This window comes from Lactuca sativa, chromosome 3 (genome assembly GCF_002870075.4).
Source record: "Lactuca sativa cultivar Salinas chromosome 3, Lsat_Salinas_v11, whole genome shotgun sequence".
Taxonomy (NCBI): domain Eukaryota; kingdom Viridiplantae; phylum Streptophyta; class Magnoliopsida; order Asterales; family Asteraceae; genus Lactuca; species Lactuca sativa.
Window position 1 is genome coordinate 300,561,745 of NC_056625.2, and position 26,920 is coordinate 300,588,664.

General features: G+C 31.4%; 3 protein-coding genes across 10 annotated transcripts; all 3 read right to left on the bottom strand.

Moving 5' to 3' along the window:
- Positions 1-177: 177 nt before the first annotated feature.
- Positions 178-3,091, bottom strand: LOC111919025 (peptidyl-prolyl cis-trans isomerase CYP18-1). Its single transcript, XM_023914640.3, has 5 exons — positions 2,941-3,091; positions 2,746-2,820; positions 2,326-2,487; positions 1,493-1,651; positions 178-470 (listed from the first exon to the last, which is right to left on the bottom strand). The coding sequence occupies exons 1-5, from the start codon at positions 2,941-2,943 to the stop codon at positions 387-389; spliced, it is 483 nt and encodes a 160-aa protein (XP_023770408.1). The 5' UTR covers positions 2,944-3,091; the 3' UTR covers positions 178-386.
- Positions 3,018-8,324, bottom strand: LOC111919024 (uncharacterized). 8 transcript variants are annotated; one of them, XM_052769601.1, is made up of 10 exons: positions 7,891-8,324; positions 7,113-7,576; positions 6,618-6,732; positions 5,901-6,488; positions 4,836-4,905; positions 4,753-4,775; positions 4,257-4,371; positions 4,047-4,129; positions 3,402-3,508; positions 3,018-3,088 (listed from the first exon to the last, which is right to left on the bottom strand). In XM_052769601.1, exons 1-8 carry the CDS (start codon positions 8,209-8,211, stop codon positions 4,107-4,109), a joined length of 1,719 nt encoding a protein of 572 aa, XP_052625561.1. In that variant the 5' UTR covers positions 8,212-8,324; the 3' UTR covers positions 3,018-3,088; positions 3,402-3,508; positions 4,047-4,106. The 8 variants fall into 8 exon arrangements, with proteins under 8 accessions (XP_052625561.1, XP_052625559.1, XP_052625558.1 ...); XM_052769599.1 differs by having other exon boundaries at positions 3,402-3,514; XM_052769598.1 differs by having other exon boundaries at positions 3,373-3,514.
- A 146-nt stretch (positions 8,325-8,470) lies between these two features.
- Positions 8,471-26,447, bottom strand: LOC111919015 (vacuolar protein sorting-associated protein 53 A). The gene is made up of 27 exons (XM_052769594.1): positions 26,358-26,447; positions 26,086-26,172; positions 25,048-25,142; positions 24,802-24,858; positions 24,554-24,704; positions 23,836-23,906; positions 23,349-23,473; positions 22,130-22,290; positions 21,326-21,467; positions 20,325-20,388; positions 19,259-19,441; positions 19,114-19,155; positions 18,693-18,797; positions 18,548-18,607; positions 17,534-17,611; positions 16,508-16,615; positions 16,347-16,412; positions 15,713-15,790; positions 15,405-15,538; positions 15,166-15,259; positions 14,138-14,215; positions 13,974-14,036; positions 13,552-13,620; positions 13,198-13,293; positions 12,215-12,544; positions 10,883-10,946; positions 8,471-10,338 (listed from the first exon to the last, which is right to left on the bottom strand). Exons 2-25 carry the CDS (start codon positions 26,138-26,140, stop codon positions 12,242-12,244), a joined length of 2,478 nt encoding a protein of 825 aa, XP_052625554.1. The 5' UTR covers positions 26,141-26,172; positions 26,358-26,447; the 3' UTR covers positions 8,471-10,338; positions 10,883-10,946; positions 12,215-12,241.
- Positions 26,448-26,920: the final 473 nt, after the last annotated feature.

The following is a 26,920-nucleotide window of genomic DNA, read 5'->3' on the forward strand; positions in this document are numbered from 1 at the left end:
TAAAATCAAACCAAACCAACAACTTATGATCTAGTTTGAATCATATACGCCACACACGGTTGCAATAGACTTCAATTCAAGTCACATACAAATGTTCTTTTACTTACAAATACATGAGCTATACATATATGTGTGTGTTCTTTTACTTCAATACATAAAAGAAATCAACATATGTAGTTGAGGAAATGTGGGTTTTTCCTGTTAATGTAAAGCTTTTTACTTGGATATTTTTCATACATCATTTATGAAACAACACTTAATGGGAAAAGAAAAGACTGTTATGGATGTGTAAGGTTACATACATGTCTATTTCTAGAGCATAAACGAGAATGTTGTTGAAAAGTTGAAATAGACAATATTCCTATTCGAATAATATTATATCAAGACTAACCAGCAAGAGGGTTAGCATGGATTGTGATACGGTTGATCCTAATCTCTGCCAAAGGTCGATCCCCAGCTCCTGTTGGAGTCTACACCACAAAAAAAAAAAAATATCAAATTTGTATATAATAATACAGAAAAACACAATGTACTTTTTACTATTAAATCAATTTAGCAACTTAACTATTCTTTTGCTGGGATTAAAATCATTAGGCTTTCTTAACTGTTTTTTAGAAACATTTTTCTCTGTTATTCGTTTGGAAAAAAGGTTGAAATATTGAAAAACAAAATGTACTTTTGCAATTATATCAATTTAGCCACTAAACTATTTTTTTTTTAAGATAAGATTATTATTAACAGTTCAATGGATAAAAACTAATGGTTTCATAGCTAGATCGATGTATATACCTATGTGTGTGTTGTATATGGCAAAATACAGAAAAACACAACGTGCTTTTAGTTTTACTATTCTATTGATTTAGCCACTTAACTATTTTTTCTAGGGATTAAAACATTGTACTTTCTTTACCTTTTTTTTTTAGAAAAAAACATTTTTCTATGTTGCTTGTTTTTGGAAAATGTTGAAATATTATCAATTTAGCCATTGAACTATATATACTTTTTTTATGATTATTATTAACAGTTCAATGGAAAAACCTACAAAAAATAATGGTTTAGTAGCTAAATCGATATATAGACCTATGTGTGTTATGTTTTAGGTGTGTATACATGGAAAAATACAAAAAAACAAAAAACTTATCGATTAAACCAATGTAGTTTCTTTACCTTTTTATAAGTAAAAAACATTTTTCTTGGTTACCAGGTTTTGTGAAAGATTAAAATTTAGAAAACAACAATGTGCTTTCACCAATTATCGATTTAGCCACTAGACTAATCTTTTTTCCATGATTATTGTTAAGGAGTTTAATGGCTAAATAAAATATAAAGTAATAGTTTAGTGGCCAAATTGATACAATGATGAATGCATGTTATGCGTTTCTTTATTTTGCCCTTTGCCCTTAATGCGATATCAGGTAACTAGTAAAAATAAAATTTCATGATGAAAAAATGTATGATGGATTAATCACTAAAAAACTTTAAGTGAATTTACCTTTTCCATAAGATCAAGAACTTCAAATCCATGAATCACTTTGCCAAAAATGGTATACAATCCATTCAGATGCGGTTGCTTAGCGTAAGTGATGAAGAACTGGCTCCCATTAGTGTTGGGCCCACTATTGGCCATTGATAGCATACCTCTTGCATTGTGCTGAAGTAAGCACAAAAAGAATTAAAAAAAAAAGTCAAAGGCATTAAAAGATGACTGAAGATTTGCTAATAACACTTCAAATTTTGCAAGTGGAGTGTACGTTTATAATAAAAGCAATTTTCAAGCTATAGTCTATATATACTTGGATAGATTTTTCATAATATAATGTTCTTTGTAATAAAATAAATTGAAAAGGTACAATGGTATAATTGGGTAGACTTTTCAAATTCCATTGCCTTAATAAGAAAAAAAAAAGCAGAAAGTCGGATGCTATAATGCACAAATAAATGAAACTATGATGCTATTTTTAGCAATTAGCCCTTTATAATATCAGTAGTTAATGTCAACTCAAATAATCATCAATATATCACTATGAGGCTGCATTTGTTATATGATTCAGAATTGGATGATATGAGCTTTGTAAGGCTATTTCCATTTATGAGGATGAGAAAGGGTGTTCCTTTTGACTTAACGCAAAAAAAAATGACTTAATAAAGAAAGTCAGAAAATGAGGGTTTCCCTGACTTTTCACAAATTTGTTCTCATTTACTTTTTCCTTCCATTTCCCCAAATGTGCATCATTTGCTTAAACATTATTTACAACACTTAATAGGAATATTAAAGAAACATGGACTTTTTAATAAAGATGAGTACATCCAACATTGAAACTTTACCTTGAGAGAGTCACGTATCTCGTCATTGAACTTTTTACCCCAAATACTTGTCCCTCCTTTGCCTGTTCCTGTGGGATCTCCACCTTGGATCATAAATCCCTTTATGTTTCTGTGGAAAATGGTGCCATCATAGTATCCACTCGCACATAATGCAAGAAAATTCTGTTGACATCAAGTATTACAATTCCATTAACAAGGATGCATGTTATTTATTATGTCAAAATTCCTATTGCAAGTAGTATTAAATACTATCAACAAGTCACACGTTGGGATTGTTAATCAGCGTAACCTAACAATCATGTCTACTCTGGGTTGAAGAACTAGGGTTTTGAAAAGAAGTGTTGAGGGATTTGGTTATAGAAATTCGAGATTTTAGTGAAGAGAAAAAAATCCAGAGTCTACGTCTACCACAGAACTAACCTCCGATGCTTTAGGTACTTCATCACAAGCGATTTCGCACTTGATGTCGCCGAGATTAGTGTGAAGCGTAACTGACTACAGAAATAGAAACACAAAAAGATTATACAAAGAACGAAGCTTCTTTTAAACGCAATGTAATGATGCAGATTATGCGTTCGACGAAATGCTCAAAATGAAAAAAGAAGTTCAACAAACCATTTAGGTCTTCGCGTGCGATTATGTGGTATTCGAACGCTTAATAGTTAGCTTCCTTTGCGTGAAGCGTCGATATCGTTGGGTGGGTTTTACGGGGGTTCGTCGTTCGTAAAGCTATTGTCGAATGGTTGAGTAGACTCTTCTGGACCTAATAAACAGCGTGTAACAAAAAGATTTACATGTTAATATTTACACTTCACCCCCTCGTGATTTTGGAAAGTGACTAAATACCACCCCAGCAAGCAAGCAAGCATTCTTTTACTCTCAACAACAACATATTTACATTTTTTTTACCAATAGTTCTAACACGAGACTCACAAAATGTACTTTTTTTACTCATAATAACAAAAGGTATGAATTAAACTAACCATTATAAATTTGAGTTTTTTTTTAACAAAAATAACCAAGTTTTTTATGTTCTGCAAAAATGACCATTTTGTCCTAAATGGGTGATTCCTGACTTGTACGTGAAAGCTGAAGTGATGACACTTTCACCAAAATCACTGATGGCAACGAAACCGATTTGTATGTAAAATCTGCAACAAAAGGCTTCCAAAGAGACCAAAACCTGCAACTTCATAAGAGATGTTACATACAAATCAGTTTGTTGCGATTAGTTTATCAAAATAATTTTGGAACTATCTTTTGTTTTTTTCTTCAACTTTTTGTTAGATTTTACAAAAAAACAAAGTAATTCCTTGAAATTCCAGAATAGTTTTTTTTTTTTTTCTGTCTGTCCAAGATCCGGAATGTTTTTTTGTCAAAAAAAAGTACTTTTGATGGTGCCATAAAGTGGTCCATAATGACCTATTCAGGAAATTTTGGTCATGCTTTAAAACAACTTATTTTTGGGTTATATTTTCTTTAATATTAACTTAAAATGTGGTTAGTTTGGTTAATATCCCTAATAACAATGTATTTACATTAATATTTACATACTTATATTTCTTTACCCATAATAGCAACATACTTAAAATTATCTACCAATATATATCAAATATCAATATGAAATCTAATACCTGTGGCATTTTACAAGTTTTAGGCTACATATTGCGGTTATCATTTTAGAAATGAAAGTACTTAAAAAAAAAAAAAAAAAAACTAACCTTGGTGTATGCTGATGTGGAATTATTTCAATTGATCAAATGGCTGCTGTTAGTCTCATCTTACCAGATCTTTCTAGTTCTTCCTGCAATTATGGAAAAAATGTTTGTTAAGGTAAAAACTAGTTCCAAATTTATTGGAATAAAAAGCCAAGAAGTTTGTCTTCTAGAAGGTCAGCCACAACAATTTCCGGAAACAACCACACCACCTACCTCTGCCCATTTGACCAAAGGCAACCACCATCAGACTTCCGATCACCAAAACCAAAACTCCGGCAACCCTGCCGGAGATCCGGTGAGTTCCCTGGCTGGAGTTTTGGGCATCTTCCTGCGAAATTTTAGCAGACTGTTGGTTTAGTTTAGCATTCAAAAGTTTTTTTTTTTTTTTTTTTTTTTTTTTTTTTTTTTTTTTTTTTTTTTTTTTTCTAGTTTAACCACTAAGAGTTTTTTCCATTAATGAGTTGCGAAAAGCAGAAGGAAGATTATTTTTTAGGTTAAAGATGTTTTTTTAAAATCAAACTTTCAATGGTTAAATCGAAAAGAAAATTTTCTTCGAGTGGTTAAACCGAAAAAATACTAAACTATAATGGTTTTTTATAGAATTCTAAGTTTTATGTATTAGTTTTTTAGAAGAAAAAAAAAAGCCTCAGTGGTCAAAACAGAATTTTTTTTTTCTGTGCTTAAACCAAAAAAAAAAAAAAAAAACTACAGTGGTTTTTATGGAATTTGCCATTATAATAAGAATAATATACCGGTAAGCAGTAAGATGATGAAGAATAAAAACCTGAGCCTTTTTTTCTCTAGCTTTGCGTCGTAGCTTCAGTTCTTTCGTCCTTGCTTTCCTTTTGGCGTCTTTCTTTGCCTAAGAACAATTGAATAAGTGTGTGGATTAGTTATAACCACAATATAACATATAACTTGTAACTTATGTCCAAATAATTCATTTATTTTGCAATTCTCATTGAAGGAAAAGAACACAAAAAGTTATGTTGCACCACATCTAGAATAAAGACAACATAGGTGGATCACCAATCAACGTAATAATTAGGACAGTAAGGAGTTGTTTATATTTGCTGATTGAGACATATCTGACTGAGTCAAGGTCTAATTGAGTAAGACTTAGCCCTAAATCTGACCGAGTAAGAGACATTTTAGAGGAGTCAGGACCAAGTCAGAGGCTTCTAAGTGTGGTATCAAACAGTCTGAATCTGACTGAGTCAGACCTAGCCTCTTACCAGACTCAATAAGAGGCATATCAAACAGCCCCTTATCTACATTTGTAATAGTTGGATGTGGATATTGATATTGTCATATATGCATATGTAGATAACTCATATCCAAATTTCTATTCATGTAATATATTCATATGCAAGTAATAAACTTCAGTTTGTTATAATAATCCGATTATAGAAATAAAGGCTAAATGCAAGAAATAGCAATATACATACTTTCATTTATTTTTTTATTAAAGCATCCTACTTTCATTAACTACATCAATAGCTTTTTTGGAAACTCATCTCTTGCTAGCTTCTTTCTATTAAATCATTGTAATTTCAACTTTCTCTTATTAAAGCATTATCATTTGGAAAATCCACCCAATTATAGCATTGTACTTTCATTTTTTTTTCTTATTAGGGCAATACACTTTGAAAAATCAAAAATCCACCCAATAATAACATTGCACTTCCATTTCTTCTTATTAGAACATTATACTTTGAAAACAACAACACTACTACAGTCAAGTGAATTTTTCACAAAACAACATTATCATAACATAAGAAAGAAACAAAAATAGGTGCTATAAATATAATAAATAAATCAATGAAAGTAGGTTGCTAATCCATGAATAAAACTAACCTGCTTAGCATTCTGAGATTCTTCCATTTCTTTTGTCAGAAGACATGGAACTTTAGCAGCCTCCCAATCCCACTTATCAAAATTCATTGCCATAAAACGTCTAAACACGTTCCTAACTTCCTTATTAACTGCAACCTTATAAGGAGTTTTCCCCCTTTCATCCAACACACAAGGATCCAAACCTTGTTCTAATAATTCCATAACTTTATCCACATTTCCAGCCTTTGCAGCTTCATGTAAAGGTGATAACATAACAAAAACATCTTCAGAGATATCACCATTTTTTGAATTATCCATCAATTTTTCCTTTTCAAGTCTGAAGGTTGAATCTTTTTTGATGATCGGGAGGACTTTTTCTTGATTTGGTTCAGTGGAGATTTGTGTTAAGATGTTGTATAATCGTTGAGCTTCCTTGAATGTTGGTTTTCTAACAGTTAATGGGATGTGTTTGATGATATTTTTTTGAGAAATGAAGAGTGGATTTTCACCATTGAATAGTAGTTTGTGGTTGTGTGAAGGGGCGTGAATGAAAATAGAAACTGAAGAAGTGAAATAAGGCTTCCATGCATCGAGTAGTTCTTGGATGTCCTGAAATTTAAGTGAGAATTAATTAGTCAAGTGATTAAAGAAACAAAAAATTTAAAATATGTGATAGAAATAACAGTTTAGTGAGATATTGCAAACAAAGTAGAAACAATGGTTATTCATGTTTAATACCTTCTTTAAGGCATGTTCATTGTGTCGCCTAATTGAAGCACCTGCAGAATTTGAAAATTTACCACTACCATCTTCTGATGATTGTTTTTTACCAGACTTTGCCCTTGTAACATATCTACATGAAACAAGTGGCATTTTTAGCATTTCATTTCAATGGAAAAACCATTCTATCATACCAAACACTACCTAAGATTGCATATAAAATCTGATTGTTTGGATACCATATAAGTTTCTCTTGTTCATACAAGCTTTTTTGTGAGTTGTGACAATGAAAAAGAACTTATTCTCTTCTATAAGCATGAAAATATCATTGATCCTTCTAATTACAAATTCCTAACTAGATATACTAATTATTTAATGATGGTGGAGCTAAATTACATGAACAATATTTACAATCATGGAGGTAAAGAAGGTATATTTTTAGTTCTGGGAAAGGATGGATTAATTTTAAGCTCAATTATTTTTTGGAGGAAATTAAATAGATAAAGAACAGACCTGTGGAATGTTTTGTGGGCAACAATGGAGTTTCCATCAAAGACACAACCAACAAAATGCCCACCAGTAGCAAGCAACATAACTCTGAAACGGGTGTTGTTTCTAGGTTCATGGATCACATTCAGCAGCCTCTCAGTCACTTCCTTCACTGTCACACAAGGGGTATTATCGTCCTTTGTAAACCCATGTAAATCATGTTCAAGGAGAATTTTCTCAGAGTCACCAACAAGCAAGCACTTCCAGAATGAAATTGTTTCTCCATTGGATAGATGCATAAAAATCTTCTGCTTCATACTTCCCAACAATCCCTTAGTTGAATCCCTGAGGCTGTCAAATTCTCTGTTTTCTTCATTTTCTGAACCTGATATGCTTGATATATCATAATCTTTAACTATGGAATTGGAACTCAATTCATCAAAATCATCCTCCCTAACAGTTTCCTTTCCAGCAATGCTTAACTTTATCTGAGATAAAAAAAAAACATTATGCATATAGAAACAAAGTAAAATATCAGAGACTCTAGGAGAAACATTATACTGAATTTTTTTTGTTGTATTCGAGTAAATCTTAAAGGAAAACTTATAGAATTTTAACCAGTAACACAACATTTGGCTTAAATTCTTATACAGTTCAAATATGCAGTGGACAGTCTTTATAAATTGTTGAAAATCACAAACCTACAATAATTAATTAATCATACTTCATGAAGCATATGAAATTTCAATAATATGATATATACGAACTGCACACTTAATTAAGTTAGGTCAAGAGAATTTACATTGAAAAGATGAAAATCGGACTTGAAGTGAGACCGTTGATCATGAAGCGACTCAAAACTGGATGTACAAGTATTACACGTCAATCTCTCACTAGAACTAGCATTCTTCTCCGGCGCCACCTCTGTTTCTTCTACGGTTTTTCCCGGAGTAGTAGCGGGGTTGTTAGCGAGTTCAGGGGTTGAAAGCAATTCAATGAAACCGCAGGAATCAAAGAAATTCGACGGGAGTTCAAAAATTGAATAGTTTCTTCTTTTATATTCATTTTGTTTGCCTGAATCGGCGTCGGCGATACGGTTGCCGGAAGTAAGCTCCATTTCCATCTCTAACGCGATATCCGCCTGTGATGAGTGTTATCAATGTGGAAGGAATATCAACTCGTTTGATTCAGTGGTGTTTGGATGTGAGTTTTAGAATGATTATGTTCAAAAATGGAAACAAAAACAAAACACAAATATCTTTTTATAATAATTATCAAATTTAAACAGAAACAATCCTAAATTCCTAAATACATTAATAAAACTCTCAAACCTTATCACACCGGGTCACGGCAGTAATATTAATTTTTGGATGGTTAGTCTGACAGTATAATCATATGATTTACTATTTAAATGGAATGGATTAAAAAAATACAAATTGCATGTATGGATCTGATCAAGGTTTGGAAGCAAACGATATTGATACTGAATACTAGGGCTGCGCACGGGTCGGTTTGGGTCGGTTTTGGACCCAACCCAACCCATAAGTGGTCGATTTTTTGGTTTTCAGAACCCAATAGGATTGGTTTCTGGTCGGTTCGGTTTCTCGGGTTCCAAGGTCGGTTTGGACGGTTTTTCGGTTTCTTGGGTTCAACCCATACCTTCAAGGGTTCTGGGTTTAAACCCATGGGTTTTGGGTTTTACCTCATTTTCCATAAATGAAGCAACAAGTTAAATATTTCACAAAACACCAAATTTAAGTTAAATACTTTAAAAAACATCAGTCTTACAACAAATAGTTTATTACAAGTTACAACCAAAGCCCGAAATAGTCTATTACAACCAAAAAACAATCAAGTATGGGTCGGTTTTTTGGATTGGATGGGTCGGTTTCTTGGGGCGGTTTGTCGGTTTTAAGTATGGGTCGGTTTCTCGGGTTGAATGGGTCGGTTTCTAAGTAAAAACCGAAACCGAACCCGACTTTTCGGTTTTTAAAAAATTCAAACCCGAACCATCGGTTTTGCTTCGGTTTCGGTTTCAGTTTCATCGGTTTTAGTCGGTTTCTCGGTTTGGGTTTGCTCACCCCTACTGAATACTGCACATTTGGATCGGATCAAAGCTTGGAGAAGCAATCGTCGTTGAGACTGAATATGGTTCACGATTATTATTTTCTTTTTATTTAATTTGTATTGGGCTATTCATATTGGTTAAAAAAATTAGGCTATTAAAATATAGAATATGAGCTTAATTAAAATATTATGATACTTCACTATAAATATCTAAGGTAGGTCACAAGTTTAATTCTATTTAACCTTTTATAAAAAAAATGTATAAGGGGGTCAAGTAACCCACATTGGTTACATTTACCATCGCCAATGAATGAGTTTGAGGGAAACACACATGTATAGATCTTATAGAGTTTTTCTCTCTTAGATTTGATGAGTGAGGTTTCACTCTGAGATATGTTGCTTTAAAAGTTGCATCATCCAATGTCACAAAACACAAGGAAATGTGCATAAAAAATCAATATGTGTTTTTATCATTCGTGTTTAATATTTTTGCTTTTGTTGCACAAAGTCCCTTAATAGAACCCAACATGTTATGTATATAATGTTATGATCCTAAGATTTCTACATGTAGCTTTCAAAAGAATCAGTTTTGTAATCCATAAAAAGGTAGCGACACAGTTTGTTGTCCATTTACCTTTCAGGTCGATATAAGAACTTTTATTTTAAATATAAATAAAATATAAATTATTTTAACGTGGCAGCTAAGAGGGGCAATGGCTAACCCCTTCACATTTGAAAAAGTAGCTTCACTAACACAAGCCATGACAATTTAAGCACCTAGACTACACACAAAAATTAAATGAATAACCTTTTAACAAAAAACCTAATAGGTGTTTGGCATAATGACACTAACGATATTTTAAAATATATTATTTCATCGAAATTTATTAATATTTTATCAGACCCAAGTCGAGACCAACAAGCATGTAAGATATGGGAAGCAATCTTGCACATTTCAATTAATTTAGGGAAGCAATCTTGCAGATTTCAATTAATTTCCTGCATTCACTAGTCTACTACATCATTAGGCTATGCTTTATTTATTAATCATTTAATGAATGAATTAACACAAACAAATTTAAGATCATGGCTGCTTCAATGAAAGGGGAAAACGAGCGATCATCTGTATGCAAATGCGAGACATATGAACATAATTGATAATTTCGCGTGCATATATTCCTATCTGCAAAGTAATGCAAAAACGTTTAAGATGTGTTTGGTTGTAGAGAAATGTTTTCATTTTCCATGAAAATGTTTTCAAAAAATAGAGTTGAGTTTTCATTTTCAGTTTTCAATGAAAATTTTAGAAAACAAATTTTGTTGGAACCGGTGGAGTTTTTATTTTTCATCTTAGAAATTTAGAAAACTTTGAAAAACTAAAAAAATCACTTTTCTAATTTACATACAATTTGGAAAATTGAAAATTTTTAAACACTGAATCAACCAAAGGCGTTTTCAAAATTTTCATTTTCATTTGACATTTTTTATGGAAAACTAGAAAATATTCCCCAACCAAGCGCACTCTTAGCTACTATATGTTGATATGAAAGCTCAAATTTTGGAGAATCAGAGAACTCGATCTCGACCCTTGGATGAAAACAATTAGTGGATGAGATAACATGGACAGTTACAAAATGGTTGGCCCTTTACAAATCAAAGTTGTTGGATGAATTTGATCTGAGGGTCGTGATTGAATTCCTTGGTTCTCTCAATTTAATGTACTTTACCCTCAAAAAATATGTATTCTTGTGACAACTCCTCAAGGGTTCCTGAAAATTTGATTATTGTGGCCTAAAAACCAGAAAATTAAAATGAGAATTAGGTTTTACTAAACACGGTTACAAAAATTATTACTTTTAGGGTAAATACAAAACCTTGTTTTATCGATTTAGCTCCTTTAACTATCTTTTGTAGTGACTAAACTATTATTATTTTTGACCGTTGAAAATAACTATTTTTCATAGTTACTGCCCTACTAGGTTTTGAAAAGGGATACAATACAAAAAACATGAATTAGTGAATTACTTTCACCATTTAATCAATTTAGGCACTAAACTATTTAACTTTTATGATTGTTCTAATAAGAGTTGGGTGGCTAAATCGATAAAAATAAATTAGGGCTAAATTCAAGAAATAGCGACATACCTTCATTTATTTGTGTATTATAGCATGTCAAACTTTCATCTTTTTCTATTACAACACTGTACTTGCAATTTTTTTCTTATTATGGCATTGTACTTTGAAAATTCAGAGAGAATTGTTTTGCATTTGGTTTTACTCGATAGATTTTTCATAGTATGTTGTAATAGGAAGAAATGAATGTGAAATGCTATTATTACCAATTCAATGAAAGTAAGTAGCTATTTCTTGCAGTTAACCCTAAACAAATAATAGTTCAATAGCCAAATTGATAAAATGGTGAAAGTACATTATGTATATATATATATATATATATATATATATATATTGTATTATGCCTTGATATCAAAGTTAGGGAAAAAGATTTTCTATACACTGTCAAAAAAGCATAATGGTTTAATCACTACAAACAATAGTTAAATGGCTAAATCATTAAACAATGTGCTCATCCCCTAGGGGTCGTTTGGTTCCTAGAATGTTTTTGGAAGGAACGGATTGGGATTCAATAATAAAAAAGTTAATAATTAGTATTAAATTATTATTTTATTCAAATATTTTCGTTTGTTACAAATATATATTGAACTATTTTATATTTTAATTTATTTCAACATATATAACAGTAATATTTTGGTATTTTAAAGATCGGAACCAAATCCCTTCCACCCTCCCCTTGGTGAAATCCATAAAACATGGAATTGGAAGGATTCCAACGAAACTGAATTTTGTCCATTTAGCAACCAGACATGCCACGGAATGGAATTTCAAATTCCAATTCCACCGGTATCCACGAACCAAACAAGTCATGGAATGGAATCTTGAATTCCAATTCCATCGGAATCCCGGAACCAAACACACCCTTACTTTCAACTATTTTGCGTTCATGGGCCCATAAAATGAAAAACATAACGAAAGAATAAAACCTGGAATTGAAACGGTTAAGTACGGAATCAGGGATTGAAAAGTTTACGGAAGGGTCCATCTTTGCGGTCTTTTGCTGCTTCAGTCAAAGCCAAGAACCTTTTGAATCCAGTTGTGGCGGCACCTCTTCCAAGTGCCGCTGCTCTAGTAAGCACATCTTCTCTTGATGAGATACCTGCAGCTGAAGGTGGACCCGCCATGGGTGGTGGCACAGGAGTTGCCACCGCATGTGCCACCTGGACTGCTTGTGTGCCCATTGGCGATTCCGAAATCCCGGACCCACGTTTGTTGAAATCGTCCAGTATTGTTTGTTGGTCGGCCTTTTTTAGCCCCTGTATGTGAAGTAAAAATGATTCTCAATGATATTGTATTAGTGTGTTTGGTTAGATGTTTTATTTGATTATAATTAATATTTTTTTTCTTTACAAAATGAATAAAACACGAGTAAGATTATAATAATAAAGAAATTAGTAACTTTTAGAATAATTTATTTACATTACACAAATAAAAATAGGTTATATTATAATTTATAATTCCATTCCATGAGAACAAAAAACACCCTTTGGCTAAGGAATGAAATTTTAAAAAATGTAAGGAGGGAGTCACATTCCTTCAAAAATGGTCCATTCCCTTCCAGATAAAACATACAGTTTTTGTTGCTTTAGGATAATACCTTCCCACTTCTCTAATTTGTGGGTCCCATTTCCATTTCTAGTCATGAAAAAGGGACCCATAAAAAATGAAAAATAGGAAATGAAATAAAATGACCATAACAAATGAGGAATTTAAAAAAAAAAGTTAAACTTAATGAGAAAATCCCATTTTCCCAGACTTTCTTTATCAAGTCGTTTTTTTATTTTTTTGCATAAGTAAAAAAACAACCATGTATAAGCTTACCTGATTAAGTTTTGTCCTCATTAAATTCCATTTAGTAAAAAAAAAAGCAGCATCTTAGAGTAGAAGTTAGTGATGAATGACTACAAACCTTGAGCTCTAGAATTCTCTGAAACTCTGAAGGTGTTCCCTCAGGTAGAAGTGCTCCATATGTATCTGCTACAGAATCAATAGGGGACAGTATCACCTATATATAAACATATACAATTACAACAAAGTAAGTACACCATGCCAACCATAATTTTCTTGAGGTTGTGTTTGTAACACATGACAAAACAGAACACAGGGCTATTTTCAATGATGAGGGTAGTCACGTCTTTTGCACAGATGAGAACAAAAATTCTTATTTTCTTTTTCCATTGATATCATCAGTCCAATGCATGCCAAACATACTACAAAGTCGTTTTGTTTTGTTTTGTTCTGTCTTTATTGTTGTGTTACTCACCTTCAGGAGTGCTTCTGCTTTGCTCATTTCACGGCTTACAAATTTTGAATAGCCAGCAGCTCCTATTGCCTGTTAACAAAAAACACTTTCTAATTAGTAACATGACAATCTTATATAAAATGTGACAAATGAGATAAAAACAGCTTAAGATTTACATTTTCTCCATTTAATTCTATTACACGAACAAAAATCGTTGAACCAACTGTTAGTTTATTAAATTGCAATATTCATTCTGACTAGGATTTAATGACCAACCGTGAAATTCCCAAAATACCCTTTCAACTTATGAACATGCATGATTCATATTTGGGTCCTACATGCCGCTAGATTCAAAGGTGGGTAAAGCGAAAAGAAGCCTAACAATTGATGGACGGTATTCATGTCTTTTTGTATGGGGCATAACAATTGCAAATAAATTTTACCTGTCTTCCAAGGGATGGAATATCTAAAAGAATTGTCTTTACGGCTTGAGTATCCAATAACATCTGCACAAGAATCACATGTTAAATTTCATATATTGATTTATTTGCAAAATGCAAATAGGAAGAAAAAAAAAAAGAAAAAGGAAGTTTAAGATGATTGATACTTGTTGAGCTCCGGTTTCTGATATCTGCTTGCATTTGAAGATATTGAGGTAGAAACGTGGACCTAGAGATGAAGCCAGCTGTGCACCATATAATGAGATGATGACTTAAGTCAGGAGCACTTTCAAGTTACACTCACCATAACATGATTTTTAGGTTCGGTTTGTTTGTTTTTTTTTGTATGAAAAAAAAAACAATCGAACTGAAAAACCCAAAACGCTGTTGTTCTGTGCATAATTAATTAATTAAGTATTTCTAAAACTAAAATAATGAACATGCCTTTATTGTTTCCTTTGAAATTTAAAATATGAGTATATTACATTATTTGTCCCTCCTGAATATTTTATTTATTTATTTATTTTTTTAATTTGGTCCCAACAAGTTTTCTTGCAGTTTTGGTCCTTATTTGAGATCTTTTTAATGTTTTGTCCTTATTCCAAGTAAAATGACTATACTCTTGGGACCACAATTGCAAAAATCTGCTATACTCAGGGACCAAAAATAGTCATTTTATTAGGAACAGAGACCAAAAACATTACAAGATCCTCAAATAAGGAGCAAAGAAAACTTTTTAGGATCAAATTTGAAAAAATCAGCTATGTTCAGGGGCTGAAAATGTAATTACCATGTCTTTACGATCATCTTGCATTATTTTTAGTACATTACTTTTTTTTTTTTTCTAAATACTATTCCAGTGGTTAATAAAAAACATAAAACTGTTAAAAAACCGAAAAGAAAAAGCGAACACTTAGTAAATCCTTTAAGAGTAAATTACATTTTCCATCCCTGATTATAGCCGATTTTTGCAATTTTGGTCCCAAAGATAGTCATTTTACTTGAAATAGGGATCAAAAACCTCAGGGACCAAAATTGTAATTTACTCAACATTTATCAACTTGGAAGTAAAAAAAACAAATACAATTGTCTGTTTTAAAAAAATCAAACTCCAGGAAAAATTTAGTAATGACTGCAAAAGTAGGAAGTGTCTGTGAGGGAAATAAATAATGCATGGAATAAAAAAATCATTGACCTTATCCAAGAAGAACTGAAAGTAAACTGGAGAAAGAAGGCTTCCAAGTACAGGAACACAACCACTAAGAATCATATTTATGCTATTGACATACCTGCAACACAGTGAAATTGATCAGATCATATTCATGCAATTGGTGTTGAAAATATTAAGAAATTGAAATTCCCTTGTAAAAAAACAAGGGTAAAATGGTAATTTACTCACTCAATCCAAAAAAAGAAACAGGAACAGGCCCTTACCCTGATTGGTCACCCACACTTTCAAGCATACCCCAAGGAACACGTGTCATTGCAGCCATTTCAACCTCAAATTTAGTCTCTACGCCATGCACTAATGTTACTAATGCTTTTGTTATGACTGATGAGAATTCATCCTGTATAAATAAAATAATCATTCTGAGAAAAGGGTATTTACGTCTTTTCAGAGATTGCAATGGTTGTTGTTCCATTGACATGAGTCCCGTCCAATGCAAGTCAAACATAGTACAAGGTGGTCAGGTCATGTCATGTCAAAAAAAGACTTATATATCCTTGGTTTGTAATATTACCTGGACTTCTGACATATCCACTGAATCAGCCAATTGGGAATCTATTATTTTTGAGACATTTTCAGCCAACTCACCCGCCTGTATAAGTAATGAACTCAGGTAAGGCTTTCTGATAAAGATAAAACATTTGTACCCTTATAATGGGGGTATTTTAGTCTTTTGACAAAAGTCCAAATTCCATAAAAACACTGTACTATGGTTTTTTTTTCGGTTTCACCACTCAAAGATTTTTTGGTTTAACCAATGAGAATTTGTTTGTTTGTTTGTTTTTTTTTTTTTCCAAAAAAACCACTACATAAAACTTTGAATTTTATAAAAACCGCTACAGTTTTGGAATTTGTTCAGTTTAACCATTTGCAATAATTTTTTTACGATTTAACCATTAAAACCTTAAAGTTTAAAAAAAAAAATACAATCTAGGATTCCAATTCCGTCGATACACAAACCAAATGCCCCCTTAGAGTAAAATTCTATAACATTTTGAACAATTAAAAAGTTGGGCTACAGGTTATTCTCATGTTGTTTTTCATCACAAAGTCAAATCAGTCAACTTTTGTTTTATGACTAACATACCCTGATGACACCTAATCAAAGCCCACAAAAAAAAAAATCCGAATTTGTGAAGTGACCTAACCGTTTTATGACAATATTCAGCAGTGTTGACTATATAGCATATCAGCCTTTCGTCTTTATTAGATGTCTGTATTTAGAGGCATATAATGTTAGCATAATAGCATAAAAAACAGAAAGCAATAAATTAAATTAAAGCGATGAGAAAAAATTAGTGAATTATACCTTGATGTGTCCATCCATACCTGTGGCAGCTGCAACAATCCCCAGACCACCTTTAGGTAGCTTCATGAAAAGCTTTGTAGCATAGGCTCTAAGAACTCTCTTGAAGACCTGCCACCCAAAAAACATATTTTTTCAGTTATTAGAATAAAAAATAAAAAACACAATTTAAATCCACAAAATATAAATCTTTAATATGCGTAAAAGAAGCTATAGTAATAGCACTAAGTAAGAATATTTAAGAAAGAAAATGTAATGTACAATAAGTGTTTTCCCCATGCAGCCCACATTTTTCCCCATTACACCCCTGTATAATATTTCAATTACCTCTATATTTATCACTTGAAAATTCATAACTTTTTAGGCTAAAACATAATTATAAATTCATTATATATAAAATTTAGATGTTCTATTTAGATAAATGAATTAAATGCTTATTCCTTTATCATTATGTCAGGCATTTGGTAGTTGATATTAATTTACTACTTTGTTGTCACTAATATTATATTAACAAAACTTTTCACATATAGTTAATAACATATGATGTATATCAGTTTTCACTGCTTTAATTTTATAAGAGGTTTTTCTAATATGCGAATATAACTTATATATTAATATGATTTTCTTGTCTTTATTCGTAGGTTTTCATTTAGGAATTAGATACTAGAGACTTAGAGTTCATGGTTTTTGTTAGTATAACATTTACTGAATCAGCGTTTCAATATTCATTTTAATAATTTAAAATTGTAACTATTTATCAAAAGGAGATTATTAGGTATAGCATTATAAATGAATACATAATTTTATAAATTGCACATTTAATTAAACCAAATACTAAAGCAAATTCTAAGACTGCGAAAAATCCAAACTGATAATTCCTGGTATATACGGATAATACGTAAGAGCATAAAAAAAAACTTATATTTTATAAACTAAATGTGTGATTAACAAACAAATGAATTCATATTAACTAGAGGTTGATAATTCACAGCCCTCACATTCAAATAATTTATTCATATTCACAAATACCTTGAACAAATTTAGGAGTGTCTGGTTTCTTGTCAAGGCACAACAGCGTTTCAAACTCCTTCTGATAATCAAAAAGACCTTTAGCAAGAAAAAAAATTGAACAAGTTAGCAATTTGTCAGAAATACTGAATTTGTGAGACTACAGCCATCAAACAGCTTTCTTGTTAGCTGGAAACTTCCCTTGACCAAACAGCTTTTATATATATATATATATATATATATATATATATATATATATATATATATATATATATATATATATATATATATATATATATATATAAGCAAGAGTAAATTACAATTTTAGTCCCTGTACTTTAGTGAGATTTTTCGATTTGGTCCATGAAAAGAATCTGTTTCATTTCCATATTTCACTATTTCATAATGCTTTTGGTCTGTGACACTAACAACGTTTGGTTTAGACCTTTTAAGCCCTTGTAAATGACCATTTTTCCCTCCATTTTATGCTATCATTGATTATCATTAATATAGAGTACGCCCCACCTCCCCCCAACCAAATCCAGAATAGTGTTTATAAATAAAATTATAAAATAGGGGGCAAATTGGTCATTTTACAATGGCTTAAAGGAACAAGCTGTCTTAGTGTTAGGGACCAAAAGCATTATGAAAGAGTGAAATAGGGACTAAAAATGAAAGAAAAAAAGTTATTATTTTTTGACCAAATCTAAAAAACCCCACTAATCCACAGGGACGGAAAATGTAATCGACTCTAAAAGCAATGCCATAGAATTTAGGGAAACTAATTCTGGAAGCTAAAAACATAAAGATAATAGCAACTTTTTGTTACAAAATGACACAAAAATGGGAAAATTTTCACTGCATCAGTGTCAAGTAGGTGTGAAAATTCATTTTCCAATAAACTTCCATACAGTTGGAAATTTAACAAAAGCATAACATAAATTCGTTAGTAGATTGATTGAAAAAGAAAATGAAACATCCAAATCTTGAATACTCCTCAGGAAAAAATATATCTTAAGAATTTAATGTTGTTACCTGCATGCTACTGGATAAAATATTAGTCTGACTTCCATCATCCATATGCCATGTTTCATCCTGTAATTAATGCACACGTGTCAGAAAGTAAAAGCAAAAGACCGAAAGCTTCCGAATGAAAAGGGAGAGTGATGTAATGTAATACCTGAACAAGCTTCTCCAGATGCTCCATAAGGGTTCTCTCTTCTAATTCTACATATACCATCAAGTGTGGTTCAAAGCAGGATGATATAATTCCACGAAAATTAAACTGCAATAACCATGGAAGCTTATCATTTCTTCATTTTTTTGTTCTAAATCATTTGCCTGATGTCATGAGAAAACACATTCACTGAGCCCATACTTAAAAACAGCATATGATAAGAGAAAATTGTATTTTAAAAACAAACGACCATGTTCAGTTTTTGTTTTTGTTTTCGACGTGGTTTTGGTTATTTTGGTTTATATATTTTAAATATATATATAGTTCAAACCTAACAAATCAGTCATTTTCTGTAAGTACAAGTTCACATCAAACACATAATAATAATAATAATAATAACAGTTATAATATATGAAAAACGTACCCCAGCTCCAGGTACTGCTAAATCTTTATTTGCATCTTTATCCTGACATCAAAGAGGTAGCATGTAAAATATGAGCCTGATTAGAATTAAACTTGCAAAAATGAAAATGTAATTAGTAAAAACTAAAGGAACCAGTATCACATACATCACCCTGGTTTCCTTGATGTGCAGCAAGTTTTCTCTCATATTTCTTTCGAATATCCATCACAATTTGAGTACTATTTTCCCCTTTATCTACTTCCTCAATGTCGCTCATAACACTTTTGGTACTACTGCTACCAAATTTCTCTGCTAACTCTTCCTCAAACTCTATTGTCCGTTGCAATGCCTGCATGCATGTTCAACCAAAATAAACACCAGGAATTAAATACCACATAATTTTTATAATCATTTTGGCTTAGGGAAATAACAACAAACAGAATCCCAGAACGAGCCTAGAAAATGATGAAAAACTCTCATGTCTCATGCATAAAGATATTAATTAACTCAATACCATATCAGGCCAACAAATGTGGAATGAAGAAAACTAATCATCTCTTCATATGAAAAATATACCATTTACATTGCAATAGTAAACATCAAAACAGAATAAACCTCCACTTGGTATGATGGAATGGAATGAGCAAGGTAGTGGAATGGAACATTGCATCCCATTGACAAGTTTAGTTGGCTTGATGGAATGGAATGTGTACCTATAATTCTAAAACTGTATAAAATTAAATTGATAAATAGAGAAAAAAATATTAGTTTTGAAAAATAAACATTAGTCAGATGAAGATATATTGGTAACTATATTGCATATGAACATATTTCATGTTGTTTGAGATATATGGTATATGTATATCAAATCGTCAATAGTCACAAAAAATATTTATCATTTTAAGAAAATTGTTTAATTATGAAAATTAAATATTAAATACCATGTACTCTTAAATTAGAATTATAAAAAAAATATTGTCAGTTATTTTTATAAAAAAAATATAGTATATAATTTGATTGAAGTTTTGAAATTTGATAGAATCGCTAGTGTTACTCAAGATTGTATAAATAAAAGCAATTCAGAAGAAAAGGACCTTCATATTGTAGATGGAAATATACAAGAAAAGGACCATTCTCAAGTATTAAACTGAAAATCCACCAAATGCCACAAAAAGAATGTGGAGCTGAAATGAAGATAACAGTCAGATAATGTGAATTTAATTAGTATTTACCAGAAGTAGTGTTCCAACGTCTGGCTTCTCTTTCAAATTTTGAAAGATCTCAATAAGTTGTGTCCTGAAATCAAGGAAAATCTGGTATAACAATTTATATAGAAGAAATAATATGAGTAATGATGCATGAGATTGATAGATATAAAACAGCATATGACCTGAAAGGAAAAGAATTTTTAGGTACTTTGAGTTAAAAAAAAAAAAAGGATAAAAACCAGCACTAAATTTAAGAACCTATATATTATTTGTGCAGCTAATGATCAATGTGGCAGACATATTGAGCATATGCATACAAATGTCCTTGTAAAACCATTAGCAAATCACAAATTGTTTAAATGATCTCAGACAAATCATGTATACATTATATCTTTGGACGTAAAGATGGAATGGCCTTTCTTCACTTCTAACTTGTTATCTATTTCACATTTTATATTGTATAGGTTTAGGTCATATACACTAAACCTAATATTTAATTACACATTTTTGTTGAAATTATTCTTACATATAAAGAAGGAACTGTGAAAACCAAATGCATCAAAAGACAAACACTTATTTTGTACACAAGAATATATGATTCACACGGATTAAGAAGTATAAATTTGCCCTTACATCTGGGAAGCAAAAAGGGCAAATTGCAGGAAATAGCAACATACTTTACTCTGTTTACTAATATAGGGAAGATACTTTACTTTTTACCAATAATAGCAATATATAACTCATAACAGCAATACACTTACATTTTTTACATGTAAAAAGCAATGCGTATACAGTTCTTTACTCATAGTCATAATAGCAACACACTTACATTTCTTTACGATAATAGCAATATGTAACAAAAAATACAATGATCATATTGGTATCAAAATGCAAGTACATTGCTATTATAGGAGGGAATAAAAATAATACATTGTTGCTAGTATGACATTGCCCATATTGGTAGTGAGAGTAAAGTATGTTGCTATTCTATGCAATTTTCCGAAGAAAAAACAAAAATATCAAACCTTGTCAATTTGCAGAACTGAATACAAATCAAGTAATCCACATGCCATGAAGCAGGAAATGTTTTCCATATTTCTTCATTTGTCCGTAATCGGCGTTTGATCCAAGCATATCTCCTCTCTGTTTTATCTAACTTTGCCAGCTCTGATAAAATGCAACAAGTCTTCAGTTGGATGTTGTATTATCAAACTAAGACCATTCAATATTCAAAGCTTTTTTTTTTTTTTTTTTATTTCCCACTAACTTTGTTTAACAAAATCCTATCCTTATAACTGTTTTTTTTACAATTAAACATTAATCCTCATCTATTTGAAATGTTTTACAAGACCCTTTCATCTATTTTGTTGTTTTTTAAGCACATGTCATATTTGATATTGGTGTTATTTTGATAAAAATATGTTTTCATATAAATAAAAGACTCTACAATATTATATGATCGCTATGTTTTTCATATTTGATATTGGTGTCATTCTGATCGTCTTGACAAATGCCTTTCAATGATTCGATATAAAGATATTCATTTTCATTTGTATACTTGATAAAATGGACCAATCACTTAAAAATACTACAGATTTAAAATACAAATATGATTAAGGGGGAAAAATGAAAATGTTATTGAGGGGTGGGGGTAAAGTGACAAAAGGATAAAAACATAATAAGCACTACGAAGAAATAATTGTTTTTTTTTTTAAATAAAGTTTTCTTCTCCAATGTTTGTACGCTTTTGAAAAGCTTGTGATAGTAAAAATCTTTTAAAAAAAAAGCTTGAAATGCCACTAGGAAGATAAACAGTTAGAAGTACAAACCAGCTCCTTCAAATATCTGTTTGTAAGAAATAAGCTCCCGATTGCAAAAGTTCTTCACCAACTCTTCCCTCACTGATGGCTCCAATGCATCAACAACCAAACAGGCATCTGATAATTGTTGCAGCAAATTACTTTCCTCAGCATCTTTTCCTGTACCTAAGCTGGGATATAAGAAATAAAGGACATGAAACTTACCAGGGTACATATAAGTTTGACAATATACACAGTAACTTAACATAATATGCATAATAATGCTCTGAATATGATTTAGAAAGAGTGTTTGAAGGGGTAAAAACTAAAAGCAGGAGGTGTTTAAAGGGGGTAGTGTTTGCTATGATGGAATCAGAAAAGCAATTCCATAGAAATGGGAAAAACCTTGTTTGTTTTGCCTGGTGAAATGAAATGGACCAATATGAAGGCATGTGATTCTTTCCAATTTGTTAATGTTCTTTACTTAGTCCTTTTGTTTAATTATATTTTTTATAATATATATATATATATATATATATATATATATATATAATTGAGATCAAATTATATATTGTGTTTACATATAATATAACAAATATATGAAAATTTATTCTAATCGTATAGGCCAACAAAACATGATCATGGAATGTAATAACTCATTCCATCACCTTGCCTATTCTATTCCTCTATCATTCCATTCCATCCAACCAAACTCACCCCAATAGTCTACATGTACAGAAGATTAGCATTTTTCCAATAAAACTTAAAATGAAAATAGATCAAGTCAAAATCTCTATACTAATAAAAGAGTAGTCATTTTGCCAAGTGTCATAATATTAGAACTCCTAATTAATATGATGCCACTTGTCATTCTATTAATTCTCCATTTTAAATTCATTAAACCTCCTAATTAATGTGATGTTATTTATCAATCTATTTATTCTTTATTTTAAATTTTAAATTTTATATTATTGTTTTCATTAGTTCACAAATAAAAAGAGTCTAATATATATGATAAATTAATTACACATATTTTTGTTTGAATCAATAATTATAATTTTACATAACTAATAAAAAAATCTCTTAATTAGTAATGTATTTAAAATTTTATATAAAATAATTGATTAATAATTTTGAATTTTTTACTATGAATATTTAATTAATTTTGTAACCGTGGTTTCCACGGGTTATAAACTAGTATGTTACATAATACTAGTAACATAATCCACAGAATTTCAAATTCACAGACCTGGAGAAATCAGAGAACACGTGAGACTTGAGAATTTGTTTGATGTTCTTGAACTTGTCTCTTAGCTCAGTGATCTTGGGAATATCTCTGTAGGCATCAAAATGACTACATAACTGATTGACAGCCTAAAACAAATTAAATCATATATATATTAGACAATTAACACACTTTCTTTTGGCAAAAAATAAAACAACTAGCAACTTAAATACACTAAACTTAATAAACTAATGGAAAAGATAAATCAAATAGCAAAGCTAACTAGAAGAGTTCTTTTTTCCATGTTTTTTTTGCATTTTAAGCAACCGACTATTCTTTTGCCATTCAACAAGATAGTTGGTTGCTATTACAAGTAATTTATCCTATTGATAATGCTATCTAGTGGTTAACATGGTAGCATTATACTATAAATCCTTAAATATTTGAATGTGTATGTGATTCTTATGTAATTACTATTCTATTGGAACTAATGTATAACCAGCTTACATACCTCTACCTGTGCAGCAGCCTCTTTATATTGTCGTTTTGAAGCCATTACTTGAAGTTGCTCGATTGCAGAAACTGTCACAATTAGCACAGGATATTGCAGTAAGAGCATGCAGACTTAAATTCAGTCTCTGTATTGGTAAAACACCTTCTGAAGGAATACTTACTTATAAGTAAAAAACATTAAAACACTTTGTCAAATTTGAGATTTAACCAACATTACTTGGAGGTTACATCTAGACAATAAATAATTTGCAGTTCATCCGACTTTTTTTCTTTTTCTTCTGTCACTACCTAACTTGTAAAAAAGCAAGAAAAGATTATTTCTGGAAGTGGTTGAAAGAGATATGTTAACATGGTGGATATATATCAAGTGAGTAGTCAAAGGGTAACTTATTTTTTCCTATTCTTATATTGAATTTTAGAATCAGAGTTCACTTCTCCTTCGACCAAGAATGTAACTTTTTTGTTTGTTTATTTTCTTCAAGTGATCTCCACTTTCATTGTGATGATAACAATTGAAAACTTAATCATCAAAAGGTGCTTTTTTACCAGGATTATACATATTTAACCATGAAACCTAAAAAGACACCGTGTTTTCATCATACATGAATTTCTAGTCACTTGATGTTTTGCCTAATAAAATATAATTATGCATAATGATTACCTAGAAACAAAAATGTCAATAAAGTTGCAAAACTTCTTCATACAGAAAAACCAACCTAGCATAGTAAGACGATGGAGGGCTGTGATTGTGGTTGTTATGTGCTTTTTTGCAAAATCCAGTTTTTTAATGTCACGACATATTTCTTGAACCATTGTTTCACTTTGCTCAGCTTTGGTTTTGATTTCTCTTACTTTAAACATGAGTTCCTGCAACAAAACCCAAGGTAGCACATGAAATATAACTCACTGAAAATAAATGAAAAACAATTCTTGATTGCCAACAAAACACTGAATGTTGACACACGTTCACAGCACTTGTAGCTGCAGCAAGATCCTCCTTTGCTTTGGTTCCTGATGTACTCTGCAAATGAAAAGTTTAGCAATCACGTTACTTAGGTCATCCCAATCAAGTAAATGAATGGAGACATTGTCATATATTCAGTTTAATATTAACCGAAACTTTAGGGTGTAACTATCTTAAACTCTCAAGTGTAATATACTTATGTTTATAACTTTGAGAAAAAGGATCTAAATGGAAATGTTATATAACCTGTTGACGAACAGCTCCTAGAATTTCAGCATCCACAACACGGATTTCATTGTGTATTTTCTTCATCAGTGGCTCAACTCCCGATAAAGATGCTTCTGGATATGACCAAATGTTAGTCAAAGAACAATAACTTGAATATAAGAAAAGACATAAAGATCAAAACAAGATGGAAGATAGAAGATTATGGGACAGCTTAGTAGCAGTAGCTGCAAATAATATTAGAATGATATATACTAGCAATTGTAAGTGAACTGTAACATAAAACAAAACAGGTCTAATACTATAATTTTCGATTTTCTTTTTGGAGTCTTGAAATTTATTATATGTTTAATGATATAGAGGTTTTCATCTGTGTATGCTGTTAAGCTCGACCTAACTAGGTGCCAATGACACATGGTCTAAAGCACTTTCCACTATCCATCATACTAACTGAGGCAATCTAGGTGATTTGTGGCAATCTGTATTGCTGACGTGGCAATGGCAGCTAGTTTGTAGTTCAATCCTTGCAATTAGTTGGTTCATCAATTAGTTCAAGGAGTTATTATCTTTTCATATGAATGATAGGTCATTTATGCTGGTGGATGGTCATTGGAATCGTATATGAAAACGCATATTCTCTGAACCATTGTCATCTCTATATACTCATGTTGTTAATGGAATATTGCTAGCTAGGCAATTACCTGTAAATCTTGATTACTATCTTTCTAAAATTTACTTTCTGTATCACTGAATGTGTTCAGAAGCGAAAGAACGCTCATACACAGTGAAAGTAAGGTAACAAAAAAGTATGTTACTATTCCTCCACGGTAAATAATACTAATAATAGTCTCAATTTACCAATTATCCGGTCCATCTACTACGTGAAGCATTTCATTGACCAAAAAACGAAACTAAATTCACGTCGTTCAGCTAAGTTCTCTGCGTTATGTCCTTCGAGTACACTATGTTTTATGGATATTACGGAAACAGTATCTCAGTATGATCTGATTTCGAAACATACACGCACACAGGAGCATACAGAAGGTGAAATAAACTAACCCGTAGGAAACATCTTGTTAATGTACTCCACAGTACCACTACCAGCCTTCTCCATTTCGCTGCCTATCCGATTCCAAAATTCTAATTCTGCCAAATTCAGAACAGCAAATACAAAATCAAGACGGATATATCAATGATGAAGAGCGAAGTAATTGAGCTTCAAAAACAACACATCAGATAATGCAAATATGCAATAATGTCGATGAAATTTAACACGATCACACGTATACATATACGAAATTGGCGCCCATAGTATCAGAGATCTAAATCACCTAATTCGCCAAAAAGCAATGCATGCAGTCGTTGAATCGCAATTGAGGACGAAAACGTTGGAATCCGGTGGCCGGTGATGGTTAAGAAAGGGGGGGGGGGGGGGGGGGGGGGGGGGGGGGTCAGGTGTGGGAGATTTCGGAATACAAGTGAAACGTGGTATTAAGAAATAGGGCAGATGCCATAATAAAACCCTAAACTATTTGATCATTATCAAATTTTGTCGCAAACTTTGAATTATTTCTCAATTGGACCTTGTACTTTGATTTCTTTTCCAGTTTTCCCACAATCTAAAACTTTTAAAAAGATAATAAGAGGACATTTGGTTTGCTGTATTTCATAAGATTTCACTGGAAGGGGTATTCATTTCTCATCAAATTTTGTGTTTGGTTCAAAAATGCAAGAAATTCATTTTTTTTTAAATCAATAAAATAACTTACTCCAAAAACAATTTAACAGTCCACCGTAACATGGATGAAATTTAATTCCTACGACATTCTAAGGAGGTGTTTGGATAGGAAAAAAATAGATGCTTATTGCTTATTCCTACAATAAGCTAATTTAA